Genomic DNA, 25168 nt, shown 5'->3' with positions numbered 1-25168 from the left:
TTTCCTCTTTCTTTATTTCTTACCCATTTCATGTTTTCAGTAATCACTTCTATGCAGACTACTCTCAAAGTTATGTCTCTACTCCCAACTTTTCCCCAGATCTTCTGTTTTACATTTTCAACTACTTATTGTATACCTCTACTTGGATATTTAACTGATACCTCAAACTAATCAAATCTGGAACTGAATCATCATTTTCTTATGCCACATCCCAGCCCTCTAAAAAAGAAAGAAAGGAAGGAAAGGAAGGAAGAAAGAAAGAAAGAAAGAAAGAAAGAAAGAAAGAAAGAAAGAGAGAGAGAAAGAAAGAAAGAAAGAAAGAAAGAAAGAAAGAAAGAAAGAAAGAAAGAAAGAAAGGAAAGAAAGACAGAAGAGAACCTATTCCTTTCTCTAATTTTCTGTCTAATGGTGGTCTGACCATCATCTCAGTCATTTAGGCATGTAGTCTTGCAGTCTTTGAACCTTCTATCTTTTTAATCTCAACATCCAGCTAGTTGGCTAAATTCTGTTAATTCTACCTTTATAATATCTCAAATCTTTACCTGGAATGGACTCCACTGCAACACCTTTATTCAGGCCCTTAATATCTTTTCACCTGGATGTTTGTGATTGCTTCTTAACTGCTTGTGTTGTCTCTGATATTTCCTCTTCAGTCTAATCTACCCTTTATACTGTTTGACTGAGTACTTTTGCTGGTATACTTATGATACATTACTCTTCTACCCCAAAAACTTCAGTGGCTCCCTATTGGGTATTACAATTAAAATATGACTAGATAACTAAAATCATTAAAATCCAATTAAAATATTAACATCATGTGATCCTGGCATTCAGGGCTCTCTGTAATCAGACTTTTTTTTTTAACCTTTCTAGTCTTATGTTTTTCTTCTTCATTATAAATAGCATTTCTATAGCACTTTAAGGTTTACAAAGCTCTTTACAAATATTTCATTTTGTCACGACAACAACCTGGTAGGTAGATGCTATTATTATTCCCATTTTACTGATGAGGAAACTACTGAGGCAGAGATAAGTTGAATTTCCTGACAACTCTGACCTCCTCCTACCCCCATTGCCAACCCTGTTCATGAAAGTTATCTCTCCCTCAGATTTTTCATACCTCACTGCCTGAGCCACTCCTTTGCATTCATCTCCCTTTCCCTTTCATCATAGTTATTTGCATATCTGTCCTACCCCTTCCCATTAAATTATAAACTCCTTAAGTGAAGCATTAATTTAGTACCTAATGCTTTTGGAAAGTTAAATATGGTGAAGCAATAAGTAAAATTTAGAATCAGTCCTTAAAATTAGAAATATATATAAAGTGTTGTCACAAGTGTTGATCTTAGAACTTTTTATAATGTAACACGAGTAGACTTGCATGGCTAGAAAGTAAACTTAAAACTAGGTCTTCATACTTACAAACCCATTTTTATTTACTGAATATCAAGGGCATTTTGCAGTCATTCTCAAGACCAGGCTTATTTTTTAATCTGTTTGTCTCAAAAGCTGGTGAAAACTCTAAAATGACAGTGTACTGTCAAGGTAGGAGCTCAGGATCAAGCTTTTAGAAGCAAGATATAAAACTGGCTGAAGAACTTGGGGAAAAAACTATGAATTAATGTGTCATTTTATTGTATCTAAACTTTTGGCATGGTTTTCCACAAAGCATTACCTTTACAATTTGTATTAGCCCCATGGTAACCAGGCTCTTATAATCTTAGATGTACTCTTTAGTAAATATCAAAATAGTATTAAACTCTAAAAACTCACCAACATTTCTGTCAATTATTTACATTATTCCCTTTTTATTAAGGCTGCTGCTTAGTGAGGCAGCATGGCATAGTGCTTTGGGGACCGGCCTTTGAATTGGGAGCATCTTGGTTCAGTTCCTACCTCTAATACTGAATGTGTGACCATGGGCAAATCACTTAACTTCTCAACATACCTAGGCAGCTCTTAAGATTATTAGTTACAGATAAGTTGATCTGCTTTGGAGGGAGTATGGTATATTCCTATTCTCCCCCCCCCCCCCCCCCCGTGCTACCCAGGAATTGTCCTGGTGAAAAGATACTTTGACTGCTAAACAGATAAGAATTTATGAATTCAGGCAAGGGACAGGATTTCTCTAACAGATATCGCCACATTAGCAAAAGTTTGTTATTTAATATGCATGTTGACTAGGAAATAGATAAGAATAGCTTTCTTTTATATGGAAATTGCTATTGCTGAAACAAGATTCTACTAATATATTTTTATCAGGCTTAAGCCAGTCAGTCCATTTTTGCTGGACAACTAATAAAAATTTGAATTTACTTGTAAAAATTACCTATTGATCAGTTTTCAAACTGCTTCTCACCTTTCCAAGATTAGGCAAAAATGTTGAATAAATGAATGAGATCGTACATAATACGTCCACTAGAAGAAACATGGAGATCCCTCTTTTAAAGGAAAAAAACAGGTTCACATCATAATGTTAGCTTTCAAATTTTGCCATCCCATCCTTTTCTTCTTTAAATGATTTCATAGCTCAATTAATTGTGCATTGTTTAGGTGAATGTGCACACTGTCTTTTGTAGAGTAATCCCAAGGCATTGAGAGAGATCAAACCTTAATAGCTGTTAGGAAAAAGGGAATGTTAGAACTAACAAGATATTCTCTTTTTCCACTCTTAGTTACCCTAGTTCCAAGAGAGATCTTGCTTGGCTGATCATTCTCTAGGGTGCTTGGCACAACAGCAGGGACATCAGCATTCCTCCTCTTAAAGTTGTACAGTGTTGTTGGAACCGTCAACAGTGGAGGACATTTTAGTATCTCTGGCCATTAGGAGACATCACTCTATAAATATACTTTGTTTTATGTGATAGGTGTGAAAAAGTGTATGTATTAAATTTTTGTCAGTATTTTTAATGCATTAAGGAAGTTTGTTGTTCAGTGAATCCTTCAGAGAATACTTTTGTAAGGTTGAAGAATTGTTTCGTGAAGCAAAATTTACTTTGTCAAGGTCAAATTTTTGCATTTTGGGTTGTCTTAATGCAAGATAGGACCTATAATGCAGCCATTTGAAGGGGATCACTCCAGGGTCTTGTCTGTCTTCATTATTATCATCTCTCAGTAGCTGGGCTGTAAGATACTTAATAGTTAACTCTGTGGCTTTCCTAGGAAAAGCTTCTGTGGTACCATATTAACCTGATTTGTCTTGGTTTATTTTTTTTTTTAGGTTGATGGGAATGTCAGTACAATTTACTGTCAAAACTTGTGCCTACTGGCAAAGCTATTTCTTGACCACAAGACACTGTATTATGATGTGGAACCATTTCTTTTCTATGTATTGACACAGAATGATGTCAAGGGCTGCCATCTTGTTGGCTACTTCTCTAAGGTAAGCATTTTAGAATGAAACTATTATGGACTTGTATTGAAAGTATTATGGATGAATAAAAATATGTAGATTCACATGGGAGACATGGAGGTAGTTTCTTTCAGTCTTTTCTAGTAGATAATCAGGGCTGTAGTGTTCTCTGGATACCAACTGGGTTTTAGGCCCTAGATTTTATGTAGAAAGAATTCAGAAACTCAGGGCGTGAAGCTGCTTAGTAACACTGAACAGAATGTATTCTCTTAGGGACCTGAACCACAATTACCACTCAAGGGGAAAGGTTTTTAAATGACTTTTTATTCCCTTGGTGGTGATACATAGAACTTTTTGTGAAGTAAACACAATCATTACCCACCATGTTCTGTCTGAATTCATTTCTAGTTTCTGCCATCTCTTCTGATCTGCATTTTGGTTCTTCTAAGCTAGCAAGTACTTTATAGAGCCTAAGCCTACCATTATCACTTCAACGAAGAAGCCAGATTTACACAGAAGTTTTCACTTTACCTCCATTTTCTGTTCTAGCTATAGCATTCCTTTGTATTTTGCTTGAAGCAGACCTGATAGAAAATTCTGATTTGTAAAACAGATTGTTTAGGATTTTATGATCAATTTTACAGAAGAATTAACCATAAGATTCTCTTAAATAGTAAAGGTTCTTAACACAAGTATGACTTAAAGTATAATTTGATTATTTGCAACTTTTTAGGTACACATAAAGTTCGGTTTGTTTGTTTGCCTCTTCTTTTAGGTTATACAGCATTAGAGTTAGTAGTATTAGAATAAAGATCTCAGACCTGTGAACCATATACACTTATCCTCTCATTTCCAGAATAGCATATAGTCTCTTAGCATTTGTGTCTGTATGAAATTGGTGAAATTCCTACACTGGATTTTGCCAATGACATAGTTTCTGAGTTGCAGAAGGTTTAGGTGTTGCTGTTTTATTTATTTATTTTTACTCTAGGATTATTGCTTTATGGGTAATGGCAACAGTGATTTAACATTGACCTGTTTTTTCTCAGTATTTTCTTTGCTGTTCCCAGAAGGCTATCGGCTTTTACTGTTACCCATTGTTTCATGATAATTAGGCCTGCAGCTCAATATTACTAGCGTGTGTTTTTAAACTTGGTTTCTATTTTTTTTTCCACCAGGAAAAGCACTGCCAGCAGAAGTACAATGTTTCCTGTATAATGATTCTTCCTCAGTACCAGCGCAAGGGCTATGGCAGGTTCCTCATTGACTTCAGTAAGGAGCATATTAACATGTCCATCATGTCTTTATGGGGGAGTCCTATGAAATGCAAAACTATATTGGTTGTCAGTGCCTTTTGACATACCCATGTGTGGAATTTTGCTGCTCTGATTATACTGAATCCCTTGCACACAACCACTAATCTTTTTCTTTTTAGTTAGAAATTAAGTATTTTAAAATAAAATGTTATTCCAGTTCTTTGTATATCCTATAAAAATGCCTTGGATGAGGAATTGTAGATATTGTTCATATTGAGCTTAATTTCGTGCCATTCTTCTTTCTAACATAAATATTACAACAATATTACAATAGTTGCTGATTTACAGTACCTATAGTGCCCTGGAAAATGTATGCATGCCTGTTGTTATTGTTGCTGTTAAAATGTTCTGTCACATGGTGAAAATATGGACTATACCTTAATCATCTCTGAAGTTTTAAAATTTGATGCACAGAAACTAAAGTTGTAGATTAATGATAAAAAGTCTTGTTAGTTGTGAAGATGATAAAATACTTAGCTCAGGTTTGGACATGTAATTCCACCAAATTGTTGTAATAATTAAATGTACAGAAGTTGCGTTTTATACTCATTATAAAAGAAAAAGCATGTTGAATTTGGAGAAATATTCAGAAATTATCATTCTAGACTGGTGATATTCTGACCCAGATGACCTAATTGAGTGATTATGTCAAGGTAATAAAGTGGCCAGAACTCAGTGAGTGATTCATCTTCATGAGCCAGTTGGCACAGTGTCCCATACAGAGAAGGTATTTAATAAACACTTATTGAATTGAAAGAGCACTGACTGTATTGGACTCTTGAACAAGCTTATAAATTTGTGCTATTGGTTACAAAAGGGTACCCAGGAAAAAAGTTAGAATAAACTCGTGCACATCTTGTCACCATTGTCAGAAAAGCAACTCAGAACTCATCTTCTGGTAATGGTGGATTTTGTGATCCAAAACCCAGCATGTTATAATTACAAAATATTTTTTCCTTTACTTGTCCTTTGCACATTTATGTGACACTTCTGTCATAATGCTAGTATTCTCATATAACAATGAAAAGATACAACTAGTGTAATTAGGGAGTAAATAAATGCATGTATGTAAGACTAGAAGCAAACAAGAAAAAGCAGGGAAGAAAATATACTGGTGAAAGAGTTGGTGATGTATATTTAGTGGTATAAGAAATAGGGACAGGGCTTTAGGATGCAGGACCAAGGTTGGCAGTAAAAGATAAGCAGTTTAGAAATCTCTCTGGAAACTGTTGAATCATGTTAGACCTGGCTAATAATCTGGTCCAGCTCTTTTATTTTACAAATGAGAGAACTAAAGCACTAGATAGATTATGTTTAAAACAACAACCCAGAAATCTACTGTTTTGGAGAATCAGGTGGTTAGTAGCCTGAAGGTAATGCATTTAAGCATCAAGGAATGCTAGTTCATCCTTTAGTGAGACCTTTCCTTAGGGAAAATGAAAAAATCTCAGTATTTCCATATTCATGCTTTTAAAGAAGTTCCAAATTTGTGTTATAAATAATGGTGTAACCTTAAGCCCAACTTTTGTGCCAGCCAGTACAAGTCAAAAGTCAGTGAGTTGAAGGTTTTTAGGATATTTATCCATTTTACCTTACATAGCACATAAGCTTATGAAAATCATTCTAGAGAGACCTAGGCAAATGGAAGTAACTTTTAGTCATAGTTTACCATTTCCCTTGACAGCCTTCTATAGAATTTTTTAAGGAGTTGCCATTGGACCTTGAGTTCAAGCCAGACTTTTATTTAGAAATACCACTTTCCAGTGTTTAGGCATTGTTGGCAAAGTCAGAAGGGTTCTGAGTTAATGACTGAGTTTCTTATTCATCATGAAAATATAGACTATCTTCTCTTCTCTTACCACCGCTCTTAGTGTTTTGCTTAGTTATATTGAGAAACAGCAGAGTACAGTGGAATAAGTATCATCTCTAGAAACTGGGGGTTTTGTTTCAAGGCCTGTCTCTGACCCTCACTCCCTGCCATCCTTGGGCATGTCCCCTGACCTCTGTCCCCTATAAAAGAAAGGAGTTAGATTAGATGATATGTAAGGCGCCTTCTAGCCTACTCTATGTTCTCTGAGTGTCTGCCCTTTGGGATATGCTCCTGAGGCCCTAGGACAGGGGTGGGGAACCTGTGGTGTTGAGGCCATATGTTGCCCTGTAGGTCCTCAAGTGCAGCCCTTTGATTTAATCCAAATTTCACAGAACTAAGATTTGTTAGGATTTGTTCTGTGAAGTTTGGATTCATTCAAAAGGCCTCACTTGAGGAGCTAGAGGGCCATATGTGGCCTCGAGGCCACAGGTTCCCCACTCCTGTCCTAGGACATTGGACTTGGCATGAGAATGGTTGCCTCAATGTCAGCTTATCACATTTGGAGTTGGAAGGGACTGTGGAGTTCACTTAGTTTAACCTCTTTTTCTCAGAAGAAGAAACCAAGGCTCAAAGAGATTGAGTAACTTGCCCAAAGCTGTATCCACCCCAAATGTTCATATGGACTATTTGTGCCTGACCTGTGGTAGAGCCTTCCAAGATTGTATTCATCTGATCAGTTGGTCAGACATGCTGTGCCTTGACTTCAACATAGTGATGTAATTTTGATCCCCTTTGAAAATGAAGGACACCAATCAACCTACCAACCATGGGTATTAGAGTCAGAATTTGAACCCAGGAATGCTTATTGAAGAGGTATAGTATGGGTATTAGTCAGAATTTGAACCCAGGAATGCTTATTGAAGAGCTGTAGTGCAGTGGAAAGAGGACTAGATTTGAATTCAGAGGACTTAGGTTTGAATCTATGCTATTTATGACTTATGTGACCTTGGGCAGCTCAGGTAATCTCTCTGGGACTCAGTCTCTTCACCTTTAAAGTGAAGAATTGTACTAGATGATCTTTTAGCTCTGAAATTATGATCCTATGATTCTGAATCCTCTAATGCTTCCCTTCCATTCTCAGCACTTGCTGGTGGAGTCTCTTGTACTGTCCTTTCTGGCCAGCAGTGATATAAGATGGTGGGTCATTAGGTGTTTTACTTTCCCTATTTGTAAAGTAGAGATGACATTTAACATCTCTTCGGTTCATAGGGACAATGTAACCTTGATGAAGAGACTTGCAAAATACTGAAATCATTTTCATCTTCTTTTGTAGTTTAAAGCAAGCAACTGTTGCCATCTAGTGGTCCTGATGTATATTTTGCCCAAAAAAGCAGGCAGCTTAATGGCTTGTTCAGCAACATCATAGTATTTGAAAGCCAGATAGAACCTTGACAATCATTTGGTTCTAGTATAACTTCAAAAACATAACAAAAACCTTGTTAATGCAGTTTTTTAATAAGATATCCTGTATTTTAAACAGTACTTAAAATCTCAACAAGCTATTTTACATTAAAAAATGACCCACTTTTAAGATAGTTAGTTAGACATGGTGCCTGGTGATTAATATAGGTGCAGTAACTGGTGAGCTAGCTTTTAAAAATTCTGATAAATTTGACTTTTGTTTTTTCTTAGGTTATTTGTTGTCAAAGCGTGAAGGCCAAGCAGGATCTCCAGAGAAACCATTATCTGATCTAGGGCGTCTTTCCTATATGGCTTACTGGAAAAGTGTAATATTGGAGTGCCTTTATCACCAAAATGACAAGCAAATCAGCATTAAAAAATTAAGCAAATTGACTGGAATCTGCCCTCAAGATATTACTTCCACACTCCATCACCTACGAATGCTGGACTTCCGTAGTGACCAGTGAGTATAGTATTTCCTAGAGTTAGTGGTATGGCCAGTGCTAGTGACATGGCCAGTGCTTCTACCAAAAATTTTTTTTTTTGTCTTCCACTCAACCCGTTTACCAAAACCTTGCTTTTGGAAGGCACCAGTGGCGTCTTTGCCAAAAACTAGTGGCTTTTCTCAACCCCTATTCTTCTTGACTTTTGAGGCATGCAATGCTGATCACCCTGTTTTCCTTGAAACTCTTTCTGGGGCTTCTGTATTCTATGTTATCTTTATTTTGCTTTTGGTAGTGGAAATAAGTCTGGATGAGAGAGGACCTAGAGTTGAATCTTGCTAATTGCATTTGTCAATTTTGTGATTTTAAATAATTTGCTATACGTCTTTGACCCTCAGTTTTTTCATCTGCAAAGTGGGTAAGGGGAGGCAGTAACCTATAGAGTCCCTTCTAGTTCTAAATCTAAGATCATGTACTTCTTTGACCTTTCCAAATTGCTAAGTCTTTGCTTTCCCCAAGGTACAATCCTTCCTTTTATTGTTCCTTTGTCTGAAAACTCTGTCTCTCAGATAACAGAACTTTTTCAACACTTCAATTATTACCTGTATATGAATGATTCTATGAATCCATTATCTCTAATTTTATGTAACCAGTTCTTCCACATTCATACTGACATTTCCACTCGGGTATTGCCATCACTTTAGCTTCAAGATACTCAGAATTCAATACTAAAACCTCCTACTGCAGCCTCCCCCTCCCCATCCAACCCTGGCAAACTGGCTCTTCTCCTAGTACCCTATTTCTGTCAATTGAACCAATATTTTCCCCATTCAAGGATGACATTCAGTACCATCCTTGAATCTTCCTTTCTTGAAAATTCCTTATATTTCGTTAGTTACCAAGTTCTGTCTTTTCTTCCATTTAAATGTTTCTTTCAGTCTTTCATCCTGTCATGATCTTAGTGTGAGTTTCCAGTACTTCTCTTATAGATTATTATAGTAGACTCACCTGGTCATCTTTCTGCCTCCAGTCTCTTTGCCTTCTCTTCTGTCTTTTACCCTGACACTAGATTAGTCATCTAAAATACCGTTTGCATTATGTCATTCACCTGCTCAAAAATCTTCAGTAATTTCCCACTGCATGTAGCATGGGTCAGCAAACTACAGCTGATGGCAACTTATTTTTATATATCTCTTGAGCTAAGAGTGGCTTTTACATTTTTAAATATAATAAAACTTTATTTAAAAATGTAAAAGTGTATGGACCTTATAAAAACAGCCTGCAGGGGTTTGGGCTGGTGGTAGTAGTTTGCCAGCTCCTTGCTTATAGGGTAAAGTTCAGACATCCCAGTTTGGCATTTAGGGTTCTACAGTTATGGCTCCAGCCTGCCCTGTCCAACCTTGTTTTCCACTAATCCCCACCATAAGCTCTTTTCTCCAGATAGGCCAGTTTTTCCAGCTGCAAAACACCACCCTTATTTCATCCTCCCAACTTTTGTTCATGTTGTTTCATATTGTTTGGAAGGCTATCCGCCTGTATAAATGTTAACCATTTTATAGGGCCCAGCTCAAGTTTCACTTCCTTGATAAAAGTCTTCCTTTGCTATTCTTAGTTCTCTCTAACCTGTGTTACTGTCTCTACTACTAATTTTGGCATTTAATTCATATATTGCCATATTTAACATAACTTTCATATATATATATATATATATATATATATATATATATGTATATATATATGTATATGTGTGTATACACACACACACACACACACACACACACACACACACACATACACACACACTAGGCAATTGGGGTTAAGTGACTTATCCAGGGTCACACAGCTAGTAAGTGTCAAGTATTTGGTCTGAGGCTGGATTTGAACTCAGGTCCTTCTTCAGGGCCATTGCTGTATCCACTGTGCCACCTAGCCACCCCTACTATTATATATTTCTTGAGGGCAAAAATTGTGTCTAATTCTTTATAACCCCTATAGCACTTAGCACCTAGTTGGGGCTCAGTAGTTACTTGATGAATTGAATTGATTACACTCAAATAATACTTATTCAGATTGGCTCCAGTAAGTTTTTATTTTCATATTAAATATATAACCTGTGTACAGAGGTACAGTGGCTGCTTCAAGTAAAAGTCCTTGTGCTGTGTGATTGTTTGAGTTGTGACTTGGACTAGTAGCTTCCCTTACTACCCGTACCCTCTACCCTTTTCATCATATTTTTTTTTTTTAGTCAGCAAGAATCTACTTTCTCTGCTCCCCCCACCCCATTCTCCCCAAAGAGAACAAAGGAAAAACAAAGCCCTTATTACGAACATGTATAGTCAAGCAAAAACACATTTCTGCATTGACCATGTTTAAAAATGTATATACTCTCTTATTTTCACTCTCAGTCCTTCATCCCTCCATTAGGGTGTAGGTCGCATGTTTTATCAGTATCCTCCGGAATTATAGTTGGTCATTACAGTAATCAGTTAACTGAGTTTTTCAAAGTTATTTGTCTTTATGATATTGTTATTATTGTATTAATTGTTCTTCAGATTCTTTTCACTTTGCTCTGCCTTAATTCATACAAGTCTTTCAGGTTTCTCTGAAAACTATCACTTTCGTTATTTCTTATAGCACAGTAGTATTCTGTCACATTTCTGTACAATTACTTTAACCTTTCCCCATCTTATTGGCAGCTCCTTAGATTCTCATTCTTTGCCACCTCAAAAGGAGCTATAAATCTTTTTGCCCATCTTTAGAATTTGTTTTCCTCCCTTAATGTATGTTCCTAAATCATTACTCTTTTTTCCCCCCTTTCCTCCCATTTCCTTGTTGTGTCAAATATATTTTTGTACCTAACTCTTGTGTGTGTGTGTATTCTCTTCCCTCTCTGCTTAGGTCAGATCAGAGTGAGTTTTAAGTTTTAAGTGTCAATTGTTCCTCTCTTTCTCCTTATATATTTAGATGCCTACTTGGTCATCTGGAATATGTGAGACAATTTTCCCTAAATCTCCCCCCCCCCCCCCAACCTCATGTATTCCACTTGTCTTCTTTCCATTCTTCTCTTAGGATCCTCAAGACATAAAAGAACCTCTCATCAGTCTTGTCTAGACTACCCCTGTGACCCCAGATTTGAATGTAAACAGTTTATCTCATCTTGATCCTCATGACTGTTGATTTGTGTTTACCTTTTTTATGTTTATCTTAACTCCTGTGTTTAAACTTCAAAATTTCTATAGAACTCTGATCTTTTCATCAAGAATACTTGGAAGTGTCATCTATTTCTTAAAATTGTTTTCTTCTCTAGAATTCTCAGTTTTACTGGGTAAGTTATTCTTGTCTGTAAGCCTGTATTTATTGCCTCCTAGAATATTGTATGCCAAGTTCTCTGCTCCTTTATAGTGGTAGCTACTAAATCATGGCTTCTTCGTATTTAAATTCTATCTTTCTGACTGCTTGTAGTATTTTTTCTTTGACTTTGAAGTTCTGGATTTTGGATTTCTGGGATGTTTCTGAGAGTTTTCATTTGGGAATTTCTTTTAGGAGGAGGTGACCAATATATTTTTTCTGTTTCTGCTTTACCCTTTGGTTCTAAGAGGTCTGGGCAGTTTCTTTTTCTTTTTCTTTTTTCTTTTTTTTTTGTTGGGCTAGGCAGTAGGGTTAAGTGACTTGACAGAGTCAAACAGCTAGAGAGTATTATGAGTCTGAGGCCGGATTTGAACTCAGGTCCTTCTGACTCCAGGGCCAGTGCTGTACCCACTGCGCCACCTAGCCGCTCCCTGGGCAGTTTCCTTTTAAGATTTCTTGAAATATGGCTAGGTTCTGTTTTAAGTCAAGGTGTTCAGATAGTCCATTGATTCTTTTCTTTCTTTAATTTTTTTGGGATAAATTTTATTATTTATTTTAAACTTAAATACAGTACGAGAAAAGAAAAAAATTGCCACGTACACAGCAGAATGAGAAAATTCAATATAAAACAGTAAATTTCCATTTCAAGAAAACTCATGTAATAAATACTACACATTGTTTTCAAAGCTGTCCAGCTTTTCTTTGATTCCTTGTAGGTTTTCTTTTGTTCTCTGCTATGTACTTTTTACCTTAGTTTTTCCTCCTCCTTCTCTTCCCCCCTAACCTCTTCCCCATCTCCGCCCTAAAGAAGGCTATAGTTAAGTGTGGATACGTGTGTGGATACGTGCGCGCGTGCGCGCACACACACACACACACACACACACACACACGTTTATAGGTATCCAGAAGCATACACATATACACACATATACAGTCATACACATATATGTAAAACTGTACTATGCTTATTTCTACTTGTCATCTGTTTCTCTGAAGGTGGATAGCATTTTCCTTTCTTAGTCCAAGTCTTCCCATGTTTTTCTAAATCAACCGTCTCATCATTTCCTACACCACAGCAATATTCCAAGCCAATCATATCCTATCTGAGAGATTGTCTATGAAATTTTTTTCTAATTTTCTGCATTCTATTCTTGGCTCCATAGGTTTTATTTATACAGGAAAATTTTAATTCAAAATAATCAAGATTATCCATTTTATATTTCAACAATGGGTTACCTTATAATAGAGTTTAAGGTCTGATACTGCTGAATATGCTTCCTTTACATCTTTTTTCCCTGGTTTCTTTGAAGTCTCTGACCTTTTGTTCTTCTATATGAACTTTGTTATTTTTTCTAACTCAGTGAGATAATTTTTTAGTAATTTAATTGAGATGGCATTGAATAAATAGATTAGTTAGGTAAGATTGTTATTTTTTTATTATTGGCTTTATCTACTCATGAATAATCAGTATTACTTCATTTATTTAGATCTGACTTTATTTGTATAAAAAGCATTTTATATTTTTGTCCTGTGTCTGTTTTAGCAGGTGTACTCTCTGGCATTTTATACTGTCCAGGTATTTTAAATGGTCTAAAACGGTATTAAATAATATTTGCTGACACATGGTATAGTTTCCCTATTTTTCTTTTGATTAAATGTATTTTAGCTTTAACTTTGAGATCATGATTACCACCCCTGCTTTTTTTTTTTACACATTTCTGCTCCTAACCTTTATGTTATCTTTGTGTGTCTCTCTCATTTTTATAGTGTTTCCTGAAAGCAACATACTGTTGAATTCACATTTTTAATCTGATTTCCGTTTCCATTTTATGGATAAATTCATTCACATTCTAAGCTGTAATTACTTGTTGTCTGTTTTTCTCCTTCCTGTTTTTTCCTCTCTATCCTTCTCACTCTGTTCCTGTCCTTCACTCCTCTGCTTTACTTCTGTGTACTACCTTGCCTTCCTATTCTTTAACCTACCCACCCCTCCATTATCCTCTCCCCCAGCCCTATCCCTTTGTCTTCTTATTTGTTTCTGTATTTAAAAGGCTTTTATATCTTTCTAGATATATATGTTGTTCCCTCTTTAACCCATTCCCTATGTGAGTAAGGTTCCATCACTACTTGCCTTCCCCCCATTAGCTTTTTCTGTATCAGTTTTTCCTTTCATGCCTCATTTGTGTAAGGTAATTACTCCCTTTTAATCTCTCCTTACAATTTTATTTTTTTAGAATCACCTCTTCATATACAGCTCAGCCCGTGCCTTTTTTTCAAACTACCCAAATGATGATGACAGATGAAGAGTACTCATGATATTTTCACATATAAGTAATAAACAATTTGACCTCATTGAGCACCTTGTAATTGGTCTTTAATGTTTACTTTACATTTCTCTTAGATGTTATATATTGAATTTTACCTTAAATTCTGCTGTTTTGTCACAAATAACTGAAAGTCTTTCAGTTCATTAAATGTCTTTTTTTTTTTTCATTCAGGATTATAATTAACTTTGCTGGTAAGTTACCCTTGGTCGTAATCCCATCTCTTTTGCTCTGTGAAGGACCCATGGTCCTTCAGTGTAGTAGCTCCTAGGTTTTGTGTAATCCTTATTATTGTTCTGTGATATTTAAATTTTTTTTTTCTTGTTGCTTCCAATATTTTCTTCTTAGCCTGGGAGCTTTGAAACTTGGCTATGATAATTCTTTTAAGTTTTCCTCCTGGGATCTCTTTCAAGTGCTCATTGGTGGGTTTTTTTTTTGTACTTCTGCTTTGCCTTCTTATTCTAGAACTTCAGGGTAATTTTCCTTGATAATTTCTTTTTTAAAAAATTTTATTAATTTATTTTGATTTATCAATAATCACTTCCATATGCTTTTGAGTTTAAAATTTTTATCCCCCTTTCTCCACACCACCTTCCTTCCCCAAGATGGTGCACAATCTGATATAGGCTATACATTTACATTCCTATTAAACGTATTTTCACATTAGTGATGTTGTAAGTAAAAATTAAAACCAATAGGAGGAACCATCTCAATCTCTTCTCCAAGTCACTTGTTTTTCTGATGAAATGTTTAGCATTCTCTTCTCTTTTTTCATTCTTTTGATTTTGTTTTATTCTTTCTTGATATCTTATAGTGACATTAGCTTCCTTTTGCCCAATTCTAATTTTCAAGGAATTATTTTCTTCCTTAAGTTTTTGATTCTGTATTTCAAGTTGGTTGTTTTTCTTTTTGTAATTTTCTTGATTTTCTTGGATTGCTCTTATTTTTTTCTTCCCTGATTTTTCCTTGATCTCTCTTATTTCATTTTTAAAGTCCTCTTTAAGTTCCTCTAAGAACTCTCTTTGTGCTTGGGACCTTTTGACATTTCTCATTGAAAAACGAGTGGCTTTGTTTTTTTCGCTCCGTTATCTTCCTCTGAATATGAACCCAAATCTTTTCTATTCCCATAGTAGCTATCTATGGTTGGGTTCTTTCTCCTTTGCTTACTCACATTTATCTATCTTTCTATCTATCTATCTATCTGTCTGTCTATCTATCTATCATTTTGTTTTGTTTTTAGCAGCTATTAGTGTAATCAAGTTATAGTCCCAAGGTATGGGGAATAATGTCCCAAGTCTCAGGTCCTTCTTACTGTTATTTTCTGAGGTCTATCCCAGGGCTCAATCTTGGACTCTTCACTCCTAAGCCACAGCTAGGACTCCTAACCACACTCCTGCAAATGATCTTGCTCCCTGTGGTCCCTTGAGTGTCTGCAAACTACAGCTGTTCTCTCTGCCCTGGAACTGAAACCAGGGAATCTGCTCTCCTGCAAGTGCACAGCCAGCCGTTGCAGCGCTGCATTCACCAGGTGTGTGCTAGCTCCTTCTCCCCCATAGCCACAGCCTGCACATCTGTTCAGCACAGCTGCATTTGGAGTCCGTTTGCTTGATGGTGGAAGGTCCTCCAGTCTTTTCCTACTTGGCTGTCAGACACCCATACTGTCCATGAGATGACAGTTTCTAAGTCTGAGGCTGCCTCCCAACCCAGCTGCCCCCAGAGCTTGTTGTGTTGTTTGCCATTCTGCAGTCAGATTGGAGATGTTTGCATTTCACTGTGGCTGAACCTTCACCCCTGGAAGGAGGTCTGTTCCTTCCTGGATCTTCTCAAGTTGTCTTAGGAGAACAAATGTTTAACCCTAACTTTTGTTCATTTCTGCTGCTCCACATTCCTCTGAGGCAATGTTCTGTCTTTTTTTGTAGAGGAAATTTGGAGAGCCAAAAGTTTTCTCACCTACTGTACCATCTTCCCAGAATCCTCTCTAGTTCATTGACACTTAAATTTTTTCTCCATGATCCCTTTTCTAGGTCAGTTGTTTTTACTATGATATAACTTACATTTTCTCCTATTTTCCCCTCATGTTTGCTTTAATATTTCTTCATTTGTTTTTTTAAGAGTCATTGGTTTCTTCTGTTTGATCTATTCTAATTTTCAAGGAGTTTGTTGCCTGAGCAGGATTTTATACCTCTTGTGCCAAGCTGTTAATTCCCTTTGTAGTTCTTTCTTCCATAGCTCTCATTTCTTTTCCAATTTTTTCCTCAAGTGCTCTCATATAATTCATTTAAAAATTTTTAAAAAATTCTTATTTCAGCTTTTCTGTTCTGGTTGAACTTGTTCCCAGCTATTTTTTTTTCCCTCTGAGGCTTTGCTTATAGATGTTTTGGAGTCATTCTCTTTTTCTGTGTTTGTGTCTTGAACATTTCTGCCCCCATAATAGCTCTTTAGAATAGGATTCTTTTGGTCATTCTTCCAGCCTGCTACCTAACTTTGTATTTGATTTTAATGCTGGGTTCTGCACACTTCTGGAGGAAAGGTCTGAGCTGATTCTGTTGATGCCTTCTATTCCAGGATCTCAGGGACAGGCTGGAAACCTACAAGCTTTCAGTGTTCATTCCCAAAAAGGTCTCATCCCATAGTCTGATTGCTGCCCCTTGTTCTGAACTCTGTAGGTTTCTGACCTGGGTTTAGAGCTGAGTACCAAGTCTGTGGGCTTTCTCCATTTGAGTTTCCATAGGTTGCTGCTGACAGAGAAACTCTTCTCTGTTGAGTGACAGAACTGCAGGCTTTAAACTGGACAAGATGCTGGAACTGCGATCCAGCCTTGCTTCTTCTTCTCCGAAGTCCGCTCTGGATGTGTGACCTAGAAACTGGGTAGTGGACACCAAAGCTTCTTGTTGACACTTGTTACTATATTCTGTACACAGTGCCCCAGTACGGGTCTGGGACCTCCTTTTGCCTCAGTGAACAGCTTCTTACTTACTATGCGCTGAAGTACTCCCCACATATCCTGAGGTTTGTGGTCAGTCCTTCACCTGTCAGTCTGTCTCTTTATGCTCTTCATTTCCCACTGTTGGACTTCTCCATTACATCCCCAGGAACCTCATCATCCTGCAATATCACATCAGCCCTGGTACTCAGATTTCATCAGTGTCCTCTTGCTTGATACCTCTCTTATTGGAAAATGAAGAATAGAACTTCCCCCCCAAAACTCTCCATTTAATAAGGGTGCCCAGGCTAGCCATCTCTTCATTTTCCACACAGCTTGCATACCTTTGGACTTCTCCATCAAGCTCCTACTTCCATCCCCACACCCCTTCTTAGCTTCCTTTTATGTGTTGTTCTCCCTCCCCCCCCCATCAGATTGTAAAGGTAGGGACTGTCTTTCTTTCTCATATCTGTATCCTTAGTGCTTAGCTAAGTGCCTGGAACATAGTAAGCACTTAATACATGTTTATTGGCTGACTGTGTTGACTCACTATGACTTTTTATGTATCTTTCTTATCAGGATTTGATCTAGTTCATTTTCTACTGTGTGTGTGTGTGTGTGTGTGTGTGTGTGTGTGTGTGGTGTGTGTGTGTTTAGGGGTGGGGGCAGAATGATTACATCTTTTTTTATGCCCTTGAGTCATGGTAGTTTTTGCCATAATACGTAAAAACCATAATTTTGTTTCATAAAGCTGTTAGATGCTTGTTTTTCTTCTTTCAGGCCAACTGTTGTTCTATAACACATCAGTATTTCAGATGTTCCATTATTTCTTCAGTAGGGGCATTCCTTATTCAATCTGCCAATCTACAAGCATTTATTATGTATCTACCATCTGGCAGGGACCATACTAGGTGCTGGGGTTACTAATACAAAAATTAAAATAATTCCTGGTCAAAAGGAGTTTATTTCCTAATGGGGAAGACAAGTACAGTGTGCGCATGCGCACGCACACATGTGTACACACACACACACCCCCACACCAAATGAATACAAAGTAGTTAAATAGAAGGTATTTTGGTAGGGACAGTGCTAGCAGTTGGGGGCATCAGGAAAGGCGTGTACAAGATAGTACTTTAGCTAAGTCTTAAAGGAAATTAGTTCTAAGATATGGAGATGGAAAGGAGAAATATTCTATTTACTTGAGATAACGCAAGTTCAAAGGCTTAGAAATGGGAGATATATAGCGTAATGGATGAGGAATAGAGTAGGACAGTTGGCTTGATTGCAGAGTGAGGGAGGAGATGCAATGTCCAATGAGTCTGGAAAGAAAGTTTGGGGCTAGGTTGTAAAGAACTTTAAAAGTGAGCTAGAGTAGTTTATATTATATGGTAGAATAGCAGTTCTCAAACTTTTTGGTCTCATGGGCCCCTTATAGTCTTGAAAATTGATGAGGACCTTTGCATACTCTTCAAAATGATTGAAGATTCCAAAGAGCTTTTGTTTATGTGGGTTTTGTTTATTGATAATTGTTGTCTTAGAAATTAGAGCTGATAAAATTTTAAAATGTTAATCCATTGAAGAACAGTGATAAACCCATTACATGTCAACATAAAAATTTTTATGAAAAACATCATTTTCCAAAACAACAACAAAAAATTAGAAGGGCTTTGTTTTACACATTTTTCTAAGTCTCTTGAATGTCTAGCTTAATAGATAGCTGGATTCTCATATCTGCTTCTACATTCAATCTGTTGTGATATGTTGTTTTAGTTGAAATATATGAAGAAAATCTGGCTTCTGATGTGTAGTTGGAAAAGGAAGGATATGTTAATAGGCAAATAATGTTTTAATGCTACTATGAACATAGATTTGACTTCGTGGACCTCCTGAAAGAGTGGAGTGCTCAGACCACTCTTTGAGAACTACTATCCTACAGATGATAGAGAGCCACTGGATTTGAGTAGGAGACTGACATAGTCATATCTTTGTTTAAGGAAAATCATTCCATAGCAGTACTTAGGATAGACTGGAGTGGGGAGAGACTGGAGGCAGGGAGACCAACTAGAAAGTTTTTACCATTACCTTGTTGAGAAGTGATAAGGTAGTTATGTGAGTAGAGAAAAAGGGTTGGATTTGGGAGATGTTTGGAAGGTACAAATGGCAAGATTGGCAACTGATTGTATACATGAGGTGAGGGAGAATAAGTACAAACTTGGGAGATTGGCAGGGTGTGTTTTTAACCGAAATAGGAAAGATTGAAAGAGGGAAGGATTTTAGAGGGAAATAATAATAGTAATAACAGTAATAAAGGTTTGTGAAGTGCTTTATGTATATTACCTAATTCATAAAGATAATTAATTTTTGGACAAATTGAGTTTGAGTTGTCTTTGGGACATCCAATGTGAAATGTCCAATAGGCTGTTAGTGATAGCAGGACTGACTCTTGAGTGAGAGACTAGGGCTGGACATGTAGATGTGGGAATCATCTACATAAAGATGATACCCTTGGAAATTAATAAGGTCAAAGAGAAAATATAGAGAAAGAAGAGAAGAGGGCTTAGTACAGAACTTTGGGGAATTCCCAGTTAGGTATTGTAATGCGACTGAAGAGCCAGAAAAGGAGACTGAGAAAGAGGAGATCAAGAGAAAGCAATGTCACAAAATACCATAGTGTATAAAAAGTACCTAGGAGGAGGAGGTAGTCAAAATTGTCAAATAATAATAGTTATCACTTATATAGCGCTTTAAGATTTGCCAATCACATTTAAAAATTTTTCTTTCTTTCCTCACGTCCACCTTGAGCAGGAGATGTTGTTATTATCCCCATTTTTAAGTTGAGAAAATTGAGGAAGACAAAGGGCAAATGACTTGCCCCAAATCACATAGCTAATAAGTGTCTGAGGCTGGATTTGAACTCAGGTCTTCCTAACTGCAGGCCCAATGTTCTGTGCCACCTAGATGCCTCTGATATAATAGATGGGCCGAGAAGGATGAGGAAGACTTTAAGATTTGGTGACTAAGACATTGTTGGTAACTTTGGAGAGAGAAGTTTCACTTGAATGATGAGATGGAAAGCTAGATTGAAGAGAATTGAGTAAGAGAAAGAAGAAAAAGGAGAGGCAAGGAGTGGAGATAGGTTTTAAGAATTGGCTGATAAAGGGGAGAGCTATAGGGTTTCAGCTTAAGGGTATGGAAAGTAGAAGTAATCTAAGGCTGAACCAGATTTGACAAGAGATCCAGATTTGACAAGAGCTGAGTTGTAATTTATTGTACCTTAAAATCTGTTATTTTGCTGATTTTGTTCTTATTCCTTTTGAGCTTAGACTGACTTTTATACATGAAGGGAATCTTAACAACCTTTGCATCACTGAAGTAGCAATAACACTTTAGCAATGTTCACCTAGTTACAAGGAACTTTATTCAACTCCATTATAATTTTATTATAACATACCTTCATACCTCTCTTATACCAGTTAATAGTTTTCTGTCTTATATTATAGCTATTTATGTACTTATCTTCCCTACTTGATTATAAGCTTCTGGAGGACAGAGAGGTTGTCTTATTTGTCTCTGTTGAATTGTTAGAATAAAAACTATTATGATAAACTCTTTGATCAGTCAGCTGGTAACGTTGGTCGAGTATCTGCTTTAGGAAAGATGCTGCTTTAAGCACTCCTGGAGATGTAGAGAAGTGTAAGATGTGGTTTGTGCCTCAGAGAGCTTACATTCCTTGGAAATTTGGGGAGAGAAAATAGAAACATGTGAGGAGTTGGCTAGCACTACCAGAGGAGATAACATCAATCACAAGGTCATGTGAGATTAGTACAGAATGTGTTACAAACATTAAATGCCATAGGAGCTGAGTATGGAGATGTCACTATACTTGGGGTATTCTGAAAAGTAAATGCAGGAGTACTGGAAGCTGAGTCTGGAAGGATTGAGTAGGTTGTGGATAGGTAAAGCAGGGAAGGCAAGAGAGTGTGTTCAGAGGACGGTGAGGAACCTTCATGTGGTTGTATTTGGGGATACAATGCTCTGAGGTACATTTCTTGGGCTGTCCACGTGGCTGGCTGCTCCTTTCTTTGTAAAGTAGGATATGTGGAACATTCATCATCATCATTACCTACATTTCTTTGTGGTCAGCTTATTTGTAGCTTTGTGTGTGGTCCACACATCATTGACTACTTTAGACTTTTTTCTGATTACAGATTTGTGATTGTCCGCCGGGAAAAACTGATCCAGGATCATATGGCAAAGCTTCAAGTGAATTTGAGACCTGTCGATGTAGATCCTGAATGTTTGCGTTGGACTCCTGTCATTGTCTCCAATTCTGTAGTCTCAGAGGAAGAGGAAGAGGATGCAGAGGAAGGAGAAAATGAAGAGCAGCAGTGCCAGGAGAAGGAACTGGATTCCAGTGTAAGGGTATAAGTAAAGGTTCTTCTCCTCCCCCCGCCTTCCCCCTGTTCCCCTCCCCTCCCATCAAGGTCAAAAGCATCTTCGGAGGTATTATGTTACATTGGAAAGCATGTGGGTGTGTGGAGTCAGAGGACCTGGGTTCAAATCCTATCTCTATCACAGTTTGCTGTAAAATTCAAGGGAGGGAGACTAGATGGTCTCTGTAGCCTCTTTCACCTCCTCATCTGATCCTGTGATTCCTATGTTTCCAGCCATCTTCAGTGTTTGTGGTGTATGATGAGAGATTTCATGATTTATTTTGGCAGTATCTGCCCAGCAAAGCTGATTTACACATTCAGTGATCTAATAGCAGAACATTTAGGAAGATTGGTTTGGTGCAGTGGAAAAAAAGAACTGAATTTGAAATCACAAAGCTTGACTTCAGGTTTTAGCTCTGCCTCTTACCAACAGTGACTTTGGGTAAATTACCTCATCTCTCTGGGCCTCAGCTTCTTCGTCTTCAAAAAGAGGGGGTTGAAAAGGATGATTTTTAAGGTTTCTTCCAGCTTTAAGTCTATGTTCTGACAATCTGTATTTTGTTATTCTTGGCTGCTGTGAACAAAATCATCATGATGTGTTTCTTATGGAAATTTTATTTTGAAGTTATAGGTGGACACCTAATTTCTAAGCAATTCAGGTTACTTTATTAAGGAAAATGTTATGAATCTGAAAATCAGGCATAATGAAATTGAATAAATTTCCCTTGGGATAAAACTGATAAAAGTGTTTGTGTGTGTGCATCCATAGGTAGATCATAAAATTGTGTAAGTGTTTTCCTGTCAAAAAACTGTATTTCATTCTCTGGATTTTAAATTATATATCATACGCTGCATGGAAAACCTTTTCAGTTCTGTATGATTATGGATGCATTTTTAGTCCCTTAGGTTATGGATATTATATTAAATATCTAAGTGTTTTAAAAAGCTAGCTGTCATTTTTGCTTCCATTTTCTTTTTTTCTTAACAGCTTAGTTTTTCTTTCCTGCCTTGTCTTAGCACCTAAAATGTTGGAGGCGGTAGGTATAACCAGCAGGATACTGAAAAAAACTAACTAATTTTTTTATTTTTTTGGAATCAGATGGTAAAATCAGTGTCTTGGGAGAAAAAAGAAGATTCATATTCAATAGAGAATGAAAAGAAGCCAGATATTATTGCACCAGCTAATTCTACACGACTAAACAAGGAAGTTCTTCCCCTGGATAGTCTGCCAGCAAATAGTCAGCCATCTCGGAGAGGCCGATGGGGACGAAAGAACAAAAAAGTCGAGAGCCTTTTAGTGAGAAAGATTCTAAACTTCCCTTGGAAGAAACACCATCAGTTCCTCGGGGGAGATATGGTGAATGTGAGGAAAAATCTGAAGCCTCCCAGGAACAGTTCACTGAGAGTGAAGAGCAATCTGCAGCTTTAGAGGGGAGGTTTGGCAAAGATGAAAAGCCAGAAGTCCCCAAAAGGCGACTAACTGAAAGTGTGGAGATATGGCGAGGACCATTGAAGAAAAGCCCGGAGCCCCTCAAGTGCAGATTATCAGAGGGGAGTGATAGACTGCCTCACCGGTATAATGATGGAGACAGAGCCATTTTAAGGGGCTTTAGTGAGAGCAGTGAAGAGGAGGAAGAACCTGAGAGTCCTCGGTCAAATTCACCACCTGTGCTTACTAAGCCCACATTAAAACGAAAGGTATAGTGCATTATATTTCCTGTCTTCTAATTGTAGCTTAAAATGTGGGTTTACTTCTTCCTGTAATATTGCAGGAGCTAGCACATAAAATTTGTCGCTTTTGTCTTTAAAATTATATGTATTTGTGTCATGTAGCCAGTGACTGGTCTTCCAGACACAAATTTGATATGTTTGTCACTCTGTGATGGATACAGAAAATATTTCAACATAACCTTCAGGGATTGGCTGAAAGGTTACATGCTTATTTGAAAGCAGGTAAATGACAAACTTTTGTTTTGAAATTTAAACTATGATTTGCAGGAGATTTGAAACACTTTTCTTCTTTTAGTCTTCAGGGATGGTGTAGAGGTGTTTATGATGAGACAGCAGGGCCAGATATTGAGTTAGGAAGGAACTGGGTAGTGATTTTCTCCAGGGCCCTCAGAGGACAGTGTGGCTCTGCCATTGTTCCTGTGTGCCCCATTCTCCCCACCAGTTCCTTTTATTGTTCCCTTTCCCTGAAATGTTTTGGTTCAACCTTATTTAATAGATCCTTTTTTGAACAATGATGTGTGGCAAATGCTTTTGTAGTAGATACTTCTCTGAACAATAGTAACTCTGGCCAAGGTTCAAGGCGGGCATAAGCTCCGCAATTGTATATTTTAGGGAGTGTCGTGATAGAAATGTCACCTAGAGCCTGATGCAAGTAAGCCAGAGTGTCTTCACTTCTAGTGGCTGTGTAAGTTTCCAGGCACCTCTGCAGATGGGCATCTGGTTCAGGATCAGGATACCAGTTTCACTCATGGACTCACTCCAGTTCATAACTATGTGGCATGATTAATTTCTTCAGTAGTGTAATTTTTCCACAGCATTTGAAAATTATATTTTTAGTAGGAGACTAAAATGGAAATTAAAGGAATGACATTCTGACTGGCTCTGTGGTTAGCTGCATGTTCACAAACAAATTTCTTAGTTTTCATATCTTATTTTTGTACTTTCTATACCTTGGAAGGAATAATCTACTTTTTCCTCTCCCACAGAGGCTCATTAAAAGACATTATTAATAAAATAATGTGTAATGCATTTTGAGGTTCTTAATAAAACAACACTAAATAAATTAGAATTAATATTAGTAATCTCTTGTGACTGTACTATCAGATTCATTCTATAGCTAATGCCTTTTGTGACACACTTAATATTACAAAATTGCTTTTATTTTTTAATAGCTTCATTATCATCAAGTGTGTAAACTTCGATTTAGTATTTCTATATACTGTGTTGCCTTTTTTCTAGCATAGTTTCCTCTTTATAAACCCTCTGGAAGATTTATACTGATATTCTATTAACCTTCTTTTTCTTTCTTTTTTTTTTTCCCTGTTAACTTTCTTAAGTTCTATAAGGCAAACTCTTTTTGTTCTCATTTGACTCAAGGCATGGAGAAGTTGTGCATTACCTCTGGGGAGAGGAAAAATTATTTCAGTACTGAAGGTCTCTTTCTGTCTCCCAGGCTATTCTTTCCCTTTGTCAAATAGGTTAAAACAAAAGTAAATGAATCCTATCTGATCTTTTTAAGGATAACATGACTCAACATGTAAAACACTTTACAAACTTTAAATTTCAACATAAATGCTATTATTATTTTTAGGCACACCAGTTTAATCTATGTAGCTGCCCTTCACCTCTGTAACCATGTGTATAGCATCTAAGTTAAGAAGAATTCATACATTTTAGAAACATCTAGTGATGGACAGTAGTTATCCCACCCCCCCCCAATATGTCTGAATACTGTGAAATTGGAAGGGGGAAACACACATCTGTCACCAACAGAAATGGGAATACTCTGTTTATTAAATTGTCTCACTTCTGGTTCTGGTGGTTTGGTTTTATTGGGTGACTAAAGGAAAATTCTTTATTTTAAAAACAGAAACCAATTCTTCACCGGAGAAGGAGAGTCCGAAAGCGAAAACACCATAATAGCAGTGTGGTCACAGAAACTATCTCCGAGACCACAGAAGTGTTAGATGAACCTTTTGAAGATTCTGACTCTGAGAGGCCAATGCCAAGATTAGAACCTACATTTG

General features: G+C 37.0%; 1 protein-coding gene across 1 annotated transcript in view; it reads left to right on the top strand.

Moving 5' to 3' along the window:
• Window positions 1-25168, top strand: part of KAT6A (lysine acetyltransferase 6A) — a 154015-nt gene that overhangs the window by 119712 nt on the left and 9135 nt on the right. Inside the window, 7 exon segments of the mRNA XM_020969560.2 lie at window positions 3221-3382; window positions 4531-4624; window positions 8171-8402; window positions 21186-21393; window positions 22510-22690; window positions 22693-23108; window positions 25012-25168. The exon segment at window positions 25012-25168 is cut by the window's right edge and continues 165 nt beyond it. Of these exon segments, the coding sequence (XP_020825219.1) occupies window positions 3221-3382; window positions 4531-4624; window positions 8171-8402; window positions 21186-21393; window positions 22510-22690; window positions 22693-23108; window positions 25012-25168 (1450 nt within the window).

This window comes from Phascolarctos cinereus, unplaced genomic scaffold (assembly GCF_003287225.1).
Source record: "Phascolarctos cinereus isolate Bilbo 61053 unplaced genomic scaffold, phaCin_HiC Scaffold_2;HRSCAF=192, whole genome shotgun sequence".
In the NCBI taxonomy this organism is placed as follows: Eukaryota; Metazoa; Chordata; class Mammalia; order Diprotodontia; family Phascolarctidae; genus Phascolarctos; species Phascolarctos cinereus.
Note: the sequence above shows the minus strand (reverse complement) of the source record. Positions and strands in the feature narration are given on the sequence as shown.